General features: G+C 34.0%; 1 protein-coding gene across 2 annotated transcripts in view; it reads left to right on the top strand.

Annotated features, from left to right (window-relative positions):
* Positions 1–19,850, top strand: part of LOC140442663 (GTP-binding protein Di-Ras2) — a 1,562,201-nt gene that overhangs the window by 1,459,562 nt on the left and 82,789 nt on the right. For both annotated transcript variants that reach the window (XM_072533657.1, XM_072533658.1), the window contains one exon: positions 10,159–10,347. In XM_072533657.1, the coding sequence (XP_072389758.1) occupies positions 10,162–10,347 (186 nt within the window). In that variant the 5' untranslated portion in view covers positions 10,159–10,161. The remainder of the gene's footprint in view (positions 1–10,158; positions 10,348–19,850) is intronic.

Genomic DNA, 19,850 nt, shown 5'->3' with positions numbered 1-19,850 from the left:
GTCTGCTTCGGGATCGTCTGCCAATTCTTCTATTTCTGATTGGATAATTTTAATTTCTAAAAATGTATTTTCTAGTTTATTTATTCTGTCGCTTAGTTCGATTTTTTCAACATCATGTAATTCTAATTTGCATTTAATAGACTCTAAAAATTTGGAGAAAATTGTAAATGAAGCTTTATGACCAGCACGTTTTCTAATTAATCTTTTTAAGTGTTCGTCCGACATTGTTTATTAATCAAATAGATTCGAATTGAATTTAAATAGATATATAGATTGTAAATAGTTTTATGCAACTTACACAAACAAAAACAGTATAAATAGGTATAGGAATCAGATGGGAACTCACCGGTATTTTTGGCTGTATATTGTTCGGCAATCCCACGTGTTCTTTCACTTGACCGTTAACTGTGAATCACTTTTAGCACTGATTTTATCACAAATATCGGGTCGAATGGACCAATGTTTATTGTTGTAGTGGACTGTATTCATTGAAATTAATTAATAGTCTAAAATACTGCATTTATTTATGAATTTGCACAAAAATATGAAAACAATAACAAATAGTTCTATGCTTCTCAACGGCTGGTGATGGAATGTCATTCTGTCATCTGTCGTCTGTACCGACTAGCTGGCTGGCTGGGCTGCAGTGGCGGACCGTTCAAATACAAAATGGGTTGTCGTCGACACCAATATTTTCTCACATTTGGTGTGAACAACTTTAGTACAAGGCTCAAGCTATACAAGGTAAAAACTAATTGTTCTGTACTAGTTGCAATAATTACTATATTTTGTTTTAGTATATATTTGACTTAAGTAAAAAATATCTTAAGGTTTTTGGGCTTTTTACCATTCAAATATACATTTTAAGAGGGCATACAGCTTGAAATAGTTACTTATATCCACTTCATAATATACGAAAATATACTTCACATAGAAATATGTTTAATACAAGAATGAAATCTTGAAAATAGTAAGAATAAGAATAGTATAATAAGTGTATTAACCTGAGAAGTTTTATCTGTCAAATTTTATATTCTGCTATGGGTAAAGTAACTTTGATGTAAGTAGGTAATTTAATACCTGTTCGAGTTTAATACCAGTTTGAGATTCGAGGTTACTAGATAAAACTATAAACTTCATTAAAAATAGTTATTGAAATTATAAATTAAGGTGTAAAAATACTTTACTTTACTTTACTTAATCAGTAGACCCATTTGTACCTTTCGGTGTTGGGCCGTTTAAAATACAATTCATTAAATTACAATATTTGACAGTCTTCTGAGGTGTCCTAGCTCTTAACGAACTTCCTCCATTCCTTCCTATTGGATGCCATCTGTTCCATTCTTCAATGGGTCTTTCTCTTCTGTTCTTCCCTATTGGTTTGGCGTCCCACACTCTTTTTACTTGTCTATTATTGTCCATCCGGGTTAGATGTCCGAACCATGCCAATATTTTCTCACAATTGGTGTGAACAACTTTAGTACAAGGCTCAAGCTATACAAGGTAAAAACTAATTGTTCTGTACTAGTTGCAATAATTACTATATTTTGTTTTAGTATTTATTTAACTTAAGTAAAAAATATCTTAAGGTTTTTGGGCTTTTTACCATTCAAATATACATTTAAAGAGGGCATACAGTTTGAAATAGTTACTTATATCCACTTCATATGATATGAAAATATACTTCACATAGAAATATGTTTAATACAAGAATGGAATCTTGAAAATAGTAAGAATAAGAATGGTATAATAAGTGTATAAACCTGAGAAGTTTGATCTGTCAAATTTTATATTCTGCTATGGGTAAAGTAATTTTGATGTAGGTAGGTAATTTAATATCAGTTCAAGTTTAATACCAGTTCGAGATTAGAGGTTACTAGATAAAACTATAAACTTTAATAAACATAGTTATTGAAATTTTAAATTAAGGTCTAAAAATATGGTCATAATAATATATTAAAAAATGTTGGTGACATACAACCTTAATCTAGTCATTGGTTTGTTTTTATTGATTTGGTTTTATTTGACTGCATTTTTATCTTGATATTTGTATTTACATTACATTACTGTATATACATAATCATCATTCTAGCTTTAAAACCCTAAACCCTAAAAAAGTTTGAAATTGTATCGTATTTTTCACGCTCCATTCTCATTCACCGCTCCACCAGTTTTTTTTGTATTTTTCGATATAATTGTGGATTTATGAAGGAGCAGTTTACCTCTGCGGTAGTATTATTTTTAGTGCTAAGGAGCACTCCCAGGTAACCAAATATAACAGGATTTATAACAGATGTTTATAGGATTTGTGGTTGCGTGCTTATTTTCATGTACTTCGTTTTGTTGGTGTTTATTATTAAACCTATTTTTGTAGCTGAATCTTTTAATGCTACATACGCATCTTGTGCCGCGTTTTCCATTCTTCGAACAATATTGATATCATCAGCATAGGCAACGATTTGCACTGATATATTATATATTGAACTAATGGTTGTGGTTTTTTATACACGTATTACTTTTTCCATGACCAGATTAAACAGTATACATGAGAAAGGGTCTCCCTGGCGCAGCCAGGTATTTGTTTTAAAAGGTTTTGACAGTTCCTCCTGAATTCGTTTTCTTGTATTTCTAGCTCTTTCATTGCTTTGAACTATTCTCTTCTATTCTCAAAGTAGTAGGCTGATTAGTAGTTTATAAATATGTGATGAGTATCTATGCCATATTCCAGTGTTTTTTTCTAAAATTTTTCTTAGGCTTGCAATCTGATGAATTGTCGATTTACCACCTCTGAAACCAGCCTAGTATTTTCCTACTAATTATTCTGCGTATGAAGCCATACAGTGACATAGTACTGTGAACAATATTTTATATGCTGCATTTAGAAGCGTATTTCTGTGGTTAGAGTATTTAAATATATCTCCTTTTGGTTTATGGTGCAAAGTATTCCAATATTTTAATCATTGGGAAGAGATTTCTGTGTCTACATTTCTTTTATGAACTGCTGTTGTGTCATTATGGTATTGTGGTCGCCTTATTTATATAGACTCATGGACAAAAATATCGAATATTTTGGAATTTTCCAATTTTTTTTGTAGTCACTATTATTTCAAAATAATTTTAGATTACTGATAATACTCATATAGTAGGCTGATGTACTCAACGTTTTGAGATATTTTGATGTTTATTTTGACGTTTATTCAGTGGTTAGTGTTATTCGTACATTTCATCATAAAAAACCTTCTTCACGTAAAGGAAAAATCATACTAATTCGGTTATTTTTAGTTTAATTTATTAAGTTTAATTAAATATTATCTTAATTTAACTAAGTTTAAAACAAGTATCCCATCAATTCGACACTGCGATGAAGCCCAAGTAGCACATATTGTAATTGTGTACGAGGAAAAGATATGCACAAAAATGTATCGTCTCGGCAGAACTGAATCTATAGTTTTGAATACTCTAAACAGGTACCGCGAAACAGGAAATTTTGTACGAAGGCCTGGTCAAGGACGCCCTAGGTGCACAACCACAATTGATGACCGTTTTTTGGTTCTTAATTCTACACGAAATCGATCATTGTCATCGATGCACCTCAGAAATGAGCTATTAAATGTTAGACAAGTTAATGTGAGTTCAGAAACAGTTAGACGAAGATCAAAAGAAGCATACTTAAAGGCCAGACGCTCCGCCAAAGTTCTACGTCTCCTACAAAATCATAAAAGCTCGTCGTTTGGAATTTGCAAGAACACATATTTAGTGGAATATCGACAAATGGAAAAACGTTCTTTTCACTGATGAGACCAGAATCCTATTATGGAAGTCAGATGGTCAAATATACCTGTACAGAAGAGTTGGAGAACGATTCGCCAGCTGCAGTCTCGCCCAGACTGTTAGTTTTGAAGTTGATGGCATAATTCTTTGGGAAGGTATTAGTAGAGAGGTACGTACCGCACTGGTGAAAGTGACTGGATGGATGACTGGTGATTCTTACATTTAAAACATCCTGTAAGATCATGTTTTGTTATGTGTTGGTTACATTGAATATGAAAGATTCACGTTAATGCATGATAATGCTCGACCACATGATGCTGCCATAGTGAGTAATTATCTTGATGAGTTTCAAATTCGAAGATTGGATTGGCCACCGTTTAGCCTGGATTTAAATCCAATAGAGCACATGTGAGATCACCTAACACGCAGCATACGACAAAGAAATCCCCTTCCAAATACGATAGAGCAGCTTCGGCTTGCTGCACAGGATGAATGGAATGCAATTTCCCAAGGATATGACCAAAATTTACTTGCAAGCATGCTGAGAAAGATGCAAGCAGTAATAAGAGCTAGAGGAGGAATACTCGTTACTGATCATGCACTTCTTTCAGTTGAAACGACTTGTTTAAGCAATTTAAATTATCATTTAAGTTTAGAGTAAAATAACCTTATCATAAAATATATTAAACATTTATTTTTTTTGCAATTTTCTCCGCATAAAAACTTAAAATTGTTCATTAAACATAGTTAAAATAAACTCTATTTTACAATAAACGGCTTGATTGATCAGAATTTATTTTGAAAAAACGAAAATTAGAAAATTCCAAAATATTCGATATTTTTGTCCATGAGTGTAGTTCAGCTGGCAGATTATCTATTCTGGGCGATTTGTTTCTGGCTAGTTTTTAAATTGCATCTTTAACTTCAAGAATCTTTGGCAGTTCCTCTTTCCTCTTGTCTATTCACCTTACCTCATCTCTTTTGTCTTCCAGGTTTTCTTCTTCTTCCTATATATAAAGTGCCTGGTTAAAGTATTTTACCCATCTATTCAGTACATCTTTCCTTGTTGTTAATAGGTCGTCATTATGACTTCTTTGCCTTGAATTCTTTTCTCTTGGTTGCCTTAAATTCTTTTCTGTTGATGTTAACTTTCTCATAGAATGCTCTGAATTCCTTCTCTCTGTTGAGGTTTTTTATATATTAAGGTTCCTTATTTCAATTTTTCTTGTGTATTTTCTTCTCTTTGTCTGATAATTATTTACGATTGTTCCAGTTTTGTACATACATACACATATTATATAACCACTTACCACATTTTATAACTTTTAAAATAATTTATAATTTATTATGGAACGTATGATAAATCATCTACATTGCTAAGTCAATAAACACTTATGTTTACTTAAAAATGCCTCAATCAGTGCAAAACGTAACATATTGACAAAAAGAAGATGTATAATTTTTCCTTAAACAAAAGTATCAAGTAAAGTTTATTTATTTTCTTAAACTTATTTAACTGTTAACTATGAGCTGTGGTATATTCAGTACACCAACCGCCAAAAATTGGTCGCCGCGCCCTACCTCGGATGTGTCTACTATAGGCTTCGTCAGCTGCAAATTAATTACCGCCTTGATACATGTAATGTTGGTAATTCAAAAAAGTTTTCCAGTTATCTAAGATTTACAACAAGTATCGAGGTATATAAGTAAATCTAGTTTATTCATTTATTAATAATAAAATAATATACTCCGGAGTGACAAAAAAGGTAAACACCTACGTATGTATATTAGAATTCATAATTTTTTTGTATCAGCTTATAAATCTTACCATGAAAAACAAGTGATAAAACTTTTAGGTGTGTCTGTTAAGGTTTTATGGTGGCCGCGCGAAATGTTACGTGATATTCAGTTTTCGTAAATTTACGTCGTTAAATTTTAAATTTCGTGTAGCTGATTGAGAAGCCTTTTTTATTGCTAAAATATCCACAGTGCGTAGAATTCGCCGGGTGTCCCAGCTAAGTAAGTTTGACAAGGTATTGTCGGGTTTCGTGAAGCCGTAAGCTTCACCTACGTATCTGAAATTCGTATCTGGAATCGGATACCCCAACAGAATATCGACCACTTCATCAGAGTCAGACCCAAATGTGTCAATGAGTATATTAAGAAATTGCGGATTCTCAACACATTATTAAACAGCTTCTGTAGTAATTTGACAAATTAAGCTGAAATTTTAATCAGTTTACAAATAAGGGGCACTGTATGTGTATACGAAAAATTATTAAAATCGATATTATTATTACTACGATATTATTATCACGATAATTATATGTAGGTGTTCAGTTTTTTTATCACTTTGTATACATTTTAAAAATTGTAGAAAAAGAAGCGCAACTCAAGATATTCGACATAGAGATACTGAGAAAAGTATACGACCCAGTGCAAGAGAAAGACGACACATACAGAATCAGGAGAAATGACGAGAATAATAAACTAAATAAAGGGCACGATATTGTAAGATTTATTAAAAATCGGAGACTGTCATAGCTGGGACTTGTCCAGATACAAGAAAATATAAAATCAACAAAAAAAATATTACAATGTAGCCGATAGGAAGACAAAAAAAGGAAGACTCCGAACAAGATGATTGGATAACCTGGAAGATGACCTGAACACTAAAAATATAAGATAATAGAGGAAAAGAGAAAGAGAGGTCTAAATGGAAGGACCCAGCCAGACAGGCAAAAGCCCATCCACAGTTATAATGCAAAAGTAGAAGACATTTAAGAAATTAAGCCTTGTGGGTCTTAATTGGAAGATTTTTAAAATTCCAGATACTCAGGGAAACAAAATCATTAAGCTTTTTGTTTGCTCTGTTTGTGTTAATGAGAACTAGGTGATATGATATATATATATATATATATATATATATATATATATATATATATATATATATATATATATATATATATATATATATATATATATATATATATATATCAGAGATACAAGATCGTAATGAAGAAGTTCCACGCGTATCTTCCTTACGAAATGCCTATGGACAAGAAGCTTGAGGTAACACGAGAACTCTTTCCGGAAGGCAGATGGCATGGTGTATAGAGGGATGAAGGAGCTGAGTGGGCTGTACCCTGCACCATGGATGAACTTGTCGGGGCATTGGGTTCACTCAGGACGCGTAGGTCCCCCGGACTGGCTCAGATATCACCTGAGGCGGTGAAGGGTCTAAGACGAGCGGAGCCTACGTGGCTTCTGTAACACATGAATGCACTGCTGGAAGCACAAACCTTTCCTGAGCCTTGGAGGACATCGAGGTTAATACTGCTCCCCAAGGCTAGGGAAAAGTATCGCCCCATCTGTCTTCTTCCATGCATTAGTAAGCTGTATAAAAGGATGTTGCGAGTACGCATAGACGACATGATTGAAAGGTTAGGTGGTTTATCTCGGAGGCAATTTGGTTTTTGTAAAGGGAAAGCACGATTGATGCAATCATTAGTGTACTCGAAGCATTGCGCAACGGAGGGAAGGATTATCGCTGGGCGGCCCTGCTGTTGTTTGATGTTAAGAATGCATTCAATACGCTGCAGTGGAACGAGGTAATGAAGGCAATGGAGGAGAGACAATGTTCTGGTTACCTGATGAATGTGGTGGTGGAGTATCTGTCCGAGAAAAGGATTATGGTGGAAAAGGGCACAATCGTGGGCGTGACGGCCGGGGTACCCCAGGGATCTTTCTTGGGCCCGACGCTATGGAACCTGACATATGACGGGGTTATGCACTGTGAATACGGAGAGGGTACAACCCTCTTCGCCTTCGCGGATGACCTCGCTCTACTTGTAGTGGCCCAGGATGAACCAGATCTCAAATACAGGTTCTGAACGCAGGCCGCGTCGTAAAGAAACGGATAACGCAGCATGGACTGAAACTTACGGCAGAGAAAAACGAAGCCATCATTCTGAAGGAGAAAAGGAACAGGCAAAGTGTTGAAATATAATGTGCGGGAGCATGTCTAACACCCAAGAAACAAGTAAAGTACCTAGGAGTAACATTACTACAAAATGGAAAATGCGGGAAGCATGTGCGGATCCCAAAGGCTGCGAATAGTGCGGCTGCGTTGGGGAGGGTGATGCCTAACATTGGGGGACCCAAATCCTAAAGGAGCAGGGTTTTACACGGTGTTGTACAGTCGATCGTCCTCTACACGGCACCAGTCTGGAGCTAGGCGGTAAAGATAACGGCCGATAGGAGGCTCATGACACAAGTGGACAGGTCTGTTGCGAGCGGCATGCGCCTACAGGACTGTGTCTGCGGCAGCCTTGTGGAATGTCACTGGATATGTTTCGTTGCAAGTTTTGGCGGTGGAAAGGAAAGAGCTCTATAAGAGAAGAGCAAACCTGACTGTAGCCGAGGGAAGACAGGAAAGGAAAATATCAATTGAAAGATTGCAAGAAGAATGGGACAATACGAAGGATGTGGCACAGTGGACGAAAATGCTGATCCCGAACAGAGATTGGATGGACTGTGGCCACAGGCGACTGGATTATTTCCTGGCGCAGGTGCTCACAGGACACGATTCTTTTAGGGCCTACCTCTCTAGGTTCGGAAAGGCTGACACAGATGAATGCCTATACTGTGGATACTTGGACACTGTAACACATACGATGTTAGATTGAAGCAGATAGATAGTAGAAAGGAACAAAATGGAGAGAGAGACAGGTGTGAATTTTGTTACAGTGAGAGAAATGATTAAGAGAATAATTAAAAATAAATCAGGTTGTACTAACATACACAACTATATCCGTGGGGTGATCAAAAAAAAAGAAGAAGAAGAAAGACAGCTGGACCAACCGCAAAGGTAAGAGTGAAAGATGCTGGAAGTTGAAGCTAGAAAAGTGGGTCAGACTGTATGAGTTAGAATACGTGAGTCAGACTGTGGGGAAGGAAGAAATGCCCGTCTGGGAATGACGCCTTACTAGGAGCGATGAGGGTCTTCTATGCGCTACCTGGAACGAGACAGGGAGCTTCCTTGCTGGTGAATGGTTGAGAGAATGATTGAAAATAAATCAGGTTAGACTAATATACACAACTATAACCGTGCAGTGATCAAGAAAAAAGAAGAGGAAGAAAGACAGCTGGACAAACGGCAAAGGTAAGAGTGAAAGATGCTAGAAGTTGAAGCTAGAAAATTGGGTCAGACTGTATGAGTTAGAATGCGTAAATCAGACTGTGGGAAGGAGGAAATGCCCGTCTGTGAATGATGCGGTACTAGGAGCAATCAGGGTCTTCTACGCGCTACCTGGAACGAGACAAAGGGAGCCTCCTTGGTGATGAATAGAGTGTGGATGTGGATGCATTGAGAGTGAATGAATGAAGGTAGTGCTTCGGAAGTGATGCCGGCCTTACAACGGTCATTCCGCTTCTGGATCGCTAGATGACAGAGGAGGATCTGGTTTAGCAGGTAGGCGTTTGGTGCAGACTGGGCGACGAGAGGGCATTTTAAATAACCTCGGGAACTATCGCCAAGAGTACGAAGAACGAATCCTGCACTAAGGTCAATCAGACGGCGTTCTGGACTGAGATATCTTTTGAAGATTCCAGACACCCCCTCTATAAAGAGGAAAAAAAGGAGACCTGATATACTGCACTAATTACTAAAAAGTTTTTGATGGATCTGGACCCTGCAAACAGTAACTTTTTTGCATACTTACCAAGACAAAGACGTTTGTTATTCTCTAGAAAACTCTTAGACTTAACACAAGTAGTGGATTAGACACTGTTCAGGCACCAGCGTAATTAAAGTTAACGTAGCAACCGTGCCATCAGTGATTCAGAAGAGTTCAATAAATTGAATAAAAAAAGACAGACGTGTTTTTTGCTGTCAGCAAGGGTTCCAAAGTATAACTCAAAACTCAAAAACTACAAGCGAAATTTCACAACAAAAAGTCGAATTATGTCGAAAAGCAGGAGCTGCTTTATTATTTTTATATTCCCCATGGTCTTCTAATTGATATTTCTACATCGCTATACTTTGGTATCTATTTAACACGCAAGTTGTTGTAGCCTTGTTTGTTTAGTTACTTTAGTATCTAGTATAAGATTCCGGCTATTTTGTGCCACTTATTGGTTTGTGAGCACAGTGCGGTTTCAGTATAGCCTGCAGTTGTCTTTCTCAAACATTGTATCAAGGACATACTATATAAGCAATATGGTTAGTTTTGAGAATTTCCAAAATATAATTTTATTTAATGTCATTTGGGTAGTATTTACGTTAGTGCAGGAATATATCACGTATAATTTGATTAATTAAACAGTTATTTTAAATTTAAAATAAATTGTAAACTATGACGATTATTATGTGTTTTTTATTTACAGTGAATGAATAACAACGGAACAACCATGTCTGATTACGAAAGGATCCGCCTAGTAATCTTGGGCGGTCCTGGAGTAGGTAAAAGTTCCATTATTAAGAGGTTTTTAACAAATACTTACACCAGCAAATATCGTAGTACAATTGAAGACCTTTATAATAAAGAATATGATTTAGGACACATGACGCTTAAAGTAAGTATACTTATGTATATTATGTAGTTATGTAATCACCTCAGTCCCGATACCATTAAATTAGAATAAAAAAACAGTAAGAAAATAAATATAAAGCATTAGAGCTCAAGTAAATTTTAAACAATTAAATAAGAAATATCGAATGATTTAGGATGTGTTTTTTTATTCCATCCAAAAACGTTGATTATAAGTTTAAACTAGATAACAAATTTTCTATATTTAGTGCTGCAGCTATTACACTCTACGAAGCTTTGACTTGTGTAACACAATCTACCACTGACTCAGCAATAAATATAATGGACTCCTTGTTCGTTTTAAATTCCTTGGTTTCCACTAAGTACCCCAGTTACTCATTCAGTTACATCATCTATGCAATTCAAAGCTAGCTTAAGAACTAGTGATCTATAATTTTTTTCTAATGCCAGATACGTATAATAAAAATGAACCACATCGTTTTGTATAGCAGCTGTTCATATTTTACAGGCCCCATTCAATATTCTTTTAGTCGCTTAGCTACTGTAAGCTAAGTATTTTTAGCTAATGGAAATGACAGAATATAATATATTGTAGTAGTAAAATTTCTGTTAAGTAACAAACCAGCTCTGTGCTGTCTTGAGTAGATTAGGTTTATCTTGGTACCTTTTGGTTCTAACCATAAAATATGTACAGCAGTCTTATCGTAACTACTCTACGAGTGTACACTGTTGAGTGCGAGCACGTATATGATAAATTGCGAATATAGTCGAAAATTTATCAAAATTATATAAGGTTGAACCATACAAACAATTATTGTGATAAAAGCCCTGAGCGTTTGAAGCGACTTTAGTACGAAATAATACAAGTTTTCGTGACTTTTGCAGTAAAAGGACAATAAGGACAAAAGCTTGTATATTTATTTGTTAGACCAAACAATCTGTCTAGTAGAAAAAAAACAAGCCTAGTTGAAAGTGAAGAATCATCCACTGGAGATAGAAAAAGGAAGAGATAGGTTAATAAGAATGAAGGACAAGATAAAAATCTTGTATGAAAATCTCAAGAACAAGATAATGAAGAAATTAAAGATGCTACCAACCTTACTGCAAATAATTTGAATGTGAATTTGAAATTAAGGAACGTTTAGAAAATAATGATCGCCATTGGTAGTCTTGAAACCAAGAGCAACGCAGTATTTCAGTGAATGATGAAAATGAAACGATAATACAGGAAAGCTTAAGAAAATGTTACAACTAGTTACAAAAAAGCAAAATGTTCGGAACAATTACCATTTTACCTGTGACCACTTCTTGGTCATAGTTAAAATGAACTAACAAATGCCAACAAATAATAAAATTAACTCTAAAAAAGACATAAGATATGACGGTGTATTATTACGAAAAAAAAAATATAAAAAACAATTCAGCCAAAAGGTAAAAGAAAAATTTATAAGCCAAATGACGGAAGGGAATATTGAAAACAGATGGGAACAGATCCAAGAAAAAATATTAGAAGTAGCCGACTTCGTATTACCAAGAAATATACAAAAAATCAAGCAGACTAGTATGATTGAGAGAGAGCAGTTGATGATTGAAATAAAGTCAAAATAAACAATATAAACAAAATAGAAAATAATGAACCAGATGCTGAAAAAGGCGGGTGGTAAGATGGATATAGGGAAGGAACAAATATTGTTGTTGAACCAGAAATCTAGCTATATAAAAAAATATTGTAAGAATAAACAAATCAGAAACTTCTACCAAGTGAAAAATAAAAAAAAAATAAAAAAACAAATTAGAGCAAGTTTCCAGGTACAGGAAAAATCATGGTTATACAAACTGCTTTCCTATGGAATTTTTTGACGATTTGTGTGGTGATCAGGTCGAATCCTTAATCTTCTTCTTCAAGTGCCATCTCCGCGGCGGAGGTCGACAATCATCACAGCTATTCGGACTTTTGAGACGGCTGCTCTGAAAAGTTCATTTGATGTACATCCGTACCATTCTCTTAGGTTGCGCAGCCATGACATTCTACGTCTCCCTATGCTTCTCTTTCCTTGGATCTTTCCCTGCATAATCAGTTGGAACAACGTGTATTTCTCTCCACGTGTAATATGTCCGAGATATTCTAACTTTCTTGTTTTTATTGAATTAAAAAATTTCTATTTCTTTGTTCATCCTTCCCAGAATCTCTTTGTTTGTGACGTGTTCTGTCCATGATATTTTCAGAATTCTTCTGTACACCCACAGCTCAAATGATTTCAGTTTTCTGGAATCATTTGAGCTGTGGAATCCTTAATACAACTTTATAATTGTTTCACAATTCTACTCTTTTTTTTAATTCTATAGGGAGAAATGCTATAACTCGTAGACTCATTGGGACAAGGTACGACCAAGATGCTTATTTTCTTTTAAAAAACACTTTTTTAAACACCAGAAATTTGCTGTTCTAATATGTCGCAATTGATGTTGCAAAGTTCTAGAATGTTCGGTGCTGAAAAATGGTAACTTCTTATTGAATTCGCGTGATCGAATAAAATGGATTCTAGTGGTTATTATACTATGACTACTCCATCTTCTGAAGAAGTTTTGTGAGGGACGAACATTAGCTTCTTCTGAAGTTTCGCTTGCTGGAATTTGTTTCCTTATCACTTGTTTTATACCTGTAACATATATAAAGGCAGAGTATTAATAAAGATATATACAGGAGTTATCCAAAAATGGTCGCAGTTCTATGATTTATGGTTATAGTTCCATGATTTTAAGTTAATTGTCTCTAGGTGTTCTTCTTTCTAAGAGAGTTTATGGAGTTGGGTTTATGTCTAAGGGAATGTTATCTATCCTCAATAGTTTGAATTTCGTTGATGTGTAAATATATATGGTTCTAATTTTGGTAAGCATTAGCGGATCCTCTGGAATGGTTTTTTGTGAATTTATATAACCCTGTGTTGGGATTTTGAATTCACACCTTGCCGAAAGATTAATGAGATAAGTTCCTTTTAGGCCCAAAAATTTTATTGTAGAACATCGAATTGTAATTTTGGTTGATTCTGAAAATATTTTAATATAATAAGCTTCTGATAGTCTTTGGGTGATAATGTCTCGAGTTTGGACAAGAGTGTGTTGGCTTCTATTGGAAAAAGCTTCTTTCGTACTTAACTGTAAGATTTTTTTGATGCAGTCTTTGATTTGCGTTGCTTCTAGTATGGTTCCTTCTCTGAAAAGGTATTTCGTGTCGATTCGGGCACATCGTTAGATATGGTTTAGGAGGGATACTCGTAGTAGAATTTGCGATAGGTATCGGAAATAAATGATAATAAGTAAAGGAATAAGGGCGTAGGACTTAAAAATGAAGAATAAATATAATAGTAAAGTTTAAATAACATGCATCTACTTTAACGATGCCGTAGTATTTTAGGATGTCTTCGTCTTTGATATACACAATTTGGTCTGCCTCATGGAGTTCTAACATTTTATTTATGATCTATTTTATTTCTTGTTTCTTTCTCACATTGTTGTGGAGAGTATTTACATGAGAAAATGTAATGGCTTCTTCAAGGTCATTTATTAGTTGAAGGATAATTTGAAGAATTCAATTCAATTGTTTTAGAATATTCCTCTCTTGTAAATAATGGTTAAAGTCAAAAATAAATTTATTGAGGTTTGTGTTCATAATATTTACTTCTTCAGTTATTATTTCTTCATTGTGTGTTACTATTGTGATAGTTTCGTTAAACTATTGTATAATTTTTTTGTTCAGGCTAATGTGACGATTAAGATGAATTATAAAGTTTTTCTGATTTGTCCGTAAGATTTTTATAGCATTGTTGTATTTTTATGTATTATCTTAATACAGAAAAGAACTAATTTTTCAGAAATGACTTTTTTAATGTTTCTTAATCCATTTATTATCCCACTACTGGTTCTACTATATGGGTATCTTAGTATTAATTGGTATCTAAGTGCTTGGTCAAAGTTTTGTCAAACTTGGTCAAACTACAGAAATATGGATATCTTAATCCATTTTGACTTGCTGTAGTAACTGCGTTGTACTGGGCTTCAATTCTTTTGGATATTTCTTTATTGACAGTAAGTAGTCTAAAAAAATGTATAAGATCGTGTGAGCTAGTATGAATATTTGGTTGTCCCATGTTGAGGGGAATTCTTCCTGGGTTATCTTTTAGGTCGTTGATCTTTACTTTCTCTCCCGTCAGGGTAATCCTGTAGGAAAAGTTCAGAATTAGTTTTTGACTTAGGTTGATGATTTTTTATTTTTCTTATGGAATGTGGTTTTTGATGTATTAACAGTCACTTCTTATTTTCTTTTATTTAAGTTTTTTCAGAATATTGCGAAAATAATTTTTTTCATAATATTTAATAGGGATTGTTGAATTTATTGTAACTTGAAGTGATTAAAGAAAGTTTGATTGAGCTTCAAAGAGTTTTAGATTGTTAAGGCCAATAAGGCCATTAAAACTTTTGTGATATTTAAACAAATTAAATTTCGTCAGGGTGTCAGAATTAAATTCTAAAAATAAAGGAGTTTCAGCACAATATTTTTATGAATAATTTTGAAAAATTCATTTTTTTTTTACTATAGACACAGAAGTGTACTTACATTAAAATCTGGTCAGTAAGACCAATTATCAATTTGTTTCTAACTTAAATTACTAATGAAATCTTAAAATTAGGTGTGTAACTAAGACGAAAGGTTCATGTTTTATGAAATTTGAAAAATATGAAAAATCTATTTCTGGGTGTTGATTGTCAGAACTTTCTTGGAAATTTTCTTCATCAGGTGCATAGTACTGGTAGTTCTCATTATCTTCTTTCATATCTACATGGCATTGTTGTGGTACCTGATATTCCACTTAGAGTGTCGGTCTAGGCTGCTGCAATTGTCTTGGTTTGGGTGCCCATACATTTGACTGGTTCTGGGACCTGAATGCTGCAGGCTATAAATGTTGTCTAAATTGGTTAAAGTTTGGCTGCCGGAGTGGCTGTTGGAACTGATTGCCTAACCGGTTTCTGCCATTGCAGAGGTGCAAAATTTCGCTGTTGATAAAATGGTTTTTGGACTTAATGAGTTGGCCTTTGCGGTGGATTTTCTTGGTAATTTTCGTTTCCTCCTGATGCTGTGGATTGAGTTGTATGATTCTTTTGAAGATATATTATATTGTTTTCTTCTCGCACATATTATATTGCAATTGTTCAACTTCCTGGTCTTATTGCTCTAATAACGGAACCCATTGGTTACCTGTATCCCTGCTAGGAATGTTGTGAGAGCTTGTTGATGAAAAAAATCTTGTTTGCTTTTTTTACCTCATCATTTAGTTAGAGTGTGTAGTTCTATGTACTTGTTAATACAGATTAAAAGTCCCATTATTTTTTTGTAAAACTGCATGATAGATTGCGTAGAGCCTTGTTTCAAATTTACTAGGTCCCTTGTAAGCGAATTTTCATCTCTCTGATCTCCAAAATTTTGAATTAATATATTTTTTATTTTATTCTAAGCTTCTCATCCATATACCGATATAACTTCTTTTGTTTTACCTGTTAATTTAGTTATAATAGCAAGACGGAAAAATTTAGTTTGTATATTAGCTGCATAAAGTCTATTATAATAGTGGTTTAGAAGTATTGTTAAGTAAAGAACCAACCAGATATATAATAGAAATTGATGGCATCAGTATTGAACAGTAATGGAAAGTAATGATCAGTATTGAACAGTAAATTTATCGATCGAAAGAGAAGTGAAGACATTAGAAGAAAATGTAACGTACAGTGTATAAATGAATGGACACAAAATAGTAAAAAAGAATGGCATAACCACATAAGCAGAATGGAGGAGAAACGTGTCGTCAAAATAGCAAGAGATAAGTCACCAATCGGCAGAAGAAGTATCGAACGACCGCGCAAAAGATGGAGTGACAACCTTTCATAGAGGTATTAATCCGCCAATGAACAAGAAGAATTGTTTATAAAGAGGAAGAAAAAGAAGAAGTATTTTTAAAACTTTAATAAATTTATGTAATTTATTTGGATTTCCGTTAAAATTTGGATCACAATGACAAATGTGAAATTGTAGAAATGCCTATTTTTCATTATCTACATCTATAGATGATGTTCTTAAATAAGTTTCAAAATCATCTATATTTATAGGTGATACTCTTAAATTGATTTATCTTTCTCTTAAATCTATCTCTTCCCAGTTATTTATTTTTTTAAATTACCTTCTAAATCTACCTAAGTCGGCTAAGGACTCAGAAGTGTCTGAGATAAAAAGATTTTTTTATAAATATAAATCTTCTTAGTAATAAAATTCGTTTGCATGCTAAAGATGGTGCTCCTGAAGGGTAAAAACAGCTACACAGGGTAAGACTGGTCGTCGCTCGACACTGAGGAAGGAGTAGGCAGAGTAAGTACCCTCAGTATGCGCGGGAACGGTATTAGCGGTCTCATTTTTTTCCTGTTTCCTGTTTTTCATTAATATTAAGTGCGATGTACCCTACTTTTGTTGTATTTTCCCAACTTTTTTCTTCATTTGCTATTTTCCTAATTATTGCCTGTATCTTTCTTTTTCCATTTTTTCATTTCAGATTCTATATACACATTTTTTGTCCTAGTATATGTTTGAGTTTACTTTCATCCTCTAGTACAGAATTTTTATTTGTCATATTTTCCATTTCTACGAGGAATATTTTATCACCAGTTTTACTGCTTTCGCTCAGAATATAGCAAAAAGCTTATCTAACAGACAAGGAGATTCAAGAGGTGGCTGATAAGATTGTGAACTCATAAAACGATAAAAACTTCAGAAAAATATCCAGGTAATGATTCAAAATATACCAGTAATAAACCAGTCAATGATGTTGATGAAAGCTATACTAATAATGGCGCCAACAAGGAGAATGGACGAGAAAATGATCAAGATGACCGTTACTGTATCGATACTGGCGATAAACCAGAGACGTTTGACTTTTTAGGAATTGAAGGTTTAAAAGTTAGTATTTTAAATGAGAGTAATGCAAAAGAGATATTTAAAATCATGTTTGATGAAACCCTATTTGACCAAATTTGCGCATGGATTAATCTACCTGTAATGTAATACTCAAGCATTTCACAATGAATAAGTGAAAACTAGCCATGACCGTTATCGATCGTTGGATATTATGTTGGCTGCCATATTCGCTATCTTGACTTTATTCACAAAAGCTCTAAATAATGATGTAGTCGATTTTTTGTACTATTGTCTTGGATTTTTTAATCATGATGTTCGTCTTCTACCCGGACCAAGTTTACCTTGGATCTTTCCCTAAACGGTCAGATGTAAAAGTTATTTATGCTCACCCAGATATAATATCATGAAATAAGATTAAGCAAATTCTGCGGTCTATGTGCTTTACCCAGAAAGATAATATAAAAAATCTCCCCGTTGTCAAAAAACTGAACAACCTGTGGAATATGTTTCGCAAAACATACGCAATGGTTTATATTCTAAAAGAAATCTTTCCCTAGATGAGGTTTTGCTACTTTGACTTGTTCTATTTTTGGAAATGGTTACATATTGTATTTGGATAAATATTACAATAGTGTGTAGCTTGTAGAATTTCTTTATCAAAACAAGACTTACCTAGTAGGAACCTTGCGAAAAAACCGAAAAGGAAACTCGAAAGTGGTAGTAAACTACAAATTACGAAGAGGTGAAAGCATTTTCAGAAAAAAGAAAAATATTATGGTATTAAAGTGCTTTAAGGATATTGCACGAATCTGTAAGTGAGAGAGTTACTAATAAACGGGAAAAGAAAAAGAAAAACCAAGTAAGGTAGTCGACTATAATATTAATATGTCTGGTGTGTACAGAAGTAATCAAATCCTTTCACATTATATTACACTAAGAAAATCTATAAGGTGGTACATAAAAATGTTTTTCCATTTTCTGGATCTATGCTTATGTCTATTTTCAAACTAAGGCTAAGAACAAAAAAAATTACCTACTTGCAATTCAGAGAGATAGTAATACTTAACTACCTCAAAATATTTTACATTAATCAAGAAAAATTCAGGCAAAACCCACAACCTATTATCCCAAAAAAACGAAGAAGGTGCCGAATTTGCTCATCAAAAAAGAAAAAACGCCAGACGTTTTTTGTAGAAAACTGTAGAAAAAAATGAGCAAATGATTGGACTATGTGTGGACCCTTGTTTTCAAGAATACCAAGAAGCAGCGAGTAGATACTTCATACTTTTTTTCATATAATCATACGTTTTTAAGTTTTTCTAGTGTTTGATCTTTACTTGTGTTTTTTTAATTATATTGTTACGCAAGATTTATCCCATATAGGAAAAGTCCATTGACGAAAAAGATAGTGAAGTTTGAAACGTCAAAAAATTATTATATACTGGTCAGTTAGTTATATGGGATTGTCATATTGTGGGTGTTGAATAAATTTAATTTTCAAGAAGTGTAACATTGGTGACAGCGGTGGGATAAAGAAATATTTAGCAGTTGTTAATGGTAAATACAAGATCCACTGAGTTTGACAAAGAAATGGATACGTCCGGACCCCCTGCATGGTTTTTAAAAATGAAAGAAGATGAAGAGAAGCGTAGACAAGAAGAGAAAGCGGAAAATGAGAAGCGTAGGCAAGAAGAGGAAGAGGAGAAGGAGAGGCGTAAAAAAATAGAGGTAGAAATCATAGATGGTTTATCCAAAATTCACGAAAATTTTCAGTTAGAGATAAGTCAAATCACTAGTAGAATAGATAAGTTAGAAGAAAAACAAAACAATTTTGAAAATAAAATAGAACAACAACAAAATGATTTGAACTCTAATTTACAAATACAAATAGTTGAGTTAGAAAACAAGATTAATACACAAGCTTTTTTACCTAATGTTTCAGTAACTAACGTCGAATCTAAACAAACAGCTTCATCACCTTCCATAATTGAACCAGGTACAATTGGAACTAGTAAATTTTTAAAACCACCCACATTCGATGGTCAGACAGCGTGGGAAACTTATCGTTTTCATCCGTAAAATAGTTTCGAAACACAATTCAGATAACTGCCTTAATCTGAACCTTCTATAAATGCAAGGTATAACAGACGCTGATAAAGATGTTAATAGAGACATGGGGAATCTAAAATTTGCATTCCACGACATGTCTCCTCAGCTAAGCAGAAATCGTTAGCGAATTGGTTTCTTGTACTCATACAGAGTAGATCCGAATAAAAATAAAATTAAAGACAGTCAAGATTTCCTTTCACGCAAAAATAGTCTATGTATCTGTTGATACGTATTTCGCTTTAATAAAGCTCATCAGAACAGTTATTCATAGGCTTTCTCAACGTGAAAAATAAATCTTTTCCTGTCTTTGTGAAGCAACGATAAAATGGCTTCGAAACGGACGCAATAGCGACATCTGATATTAAATCCGTAAAATAGTTTCGAAACACGGATTTAATATCAGATGTCGCTATTGCGTCCGTTTCGAAGCCATTTTATCGTTGCTTCACAAAGACAGGAAA

The sequence above is a fragment of the Diabrotica undecimpunctata genome, chromosome 6 (genome assembly GCF_040954645.1).
Source record: "Diabrotica undecimpunctata isolate CICGRU chromosome 6, icDiaUnde3, whole genome shotgun sequence".
NCBI lineage: Eukaryota > Metazoa > Arthropoda > Insecta > Coleoptera > Chrysomelidae > Diabrotica > Diabrotica undecimpunctata.
The sequence above is the reverse complement of the archived record's forward strand: the minus strand, read 5'-3'. Positions and strand labels throughout refer to the sequence as shown.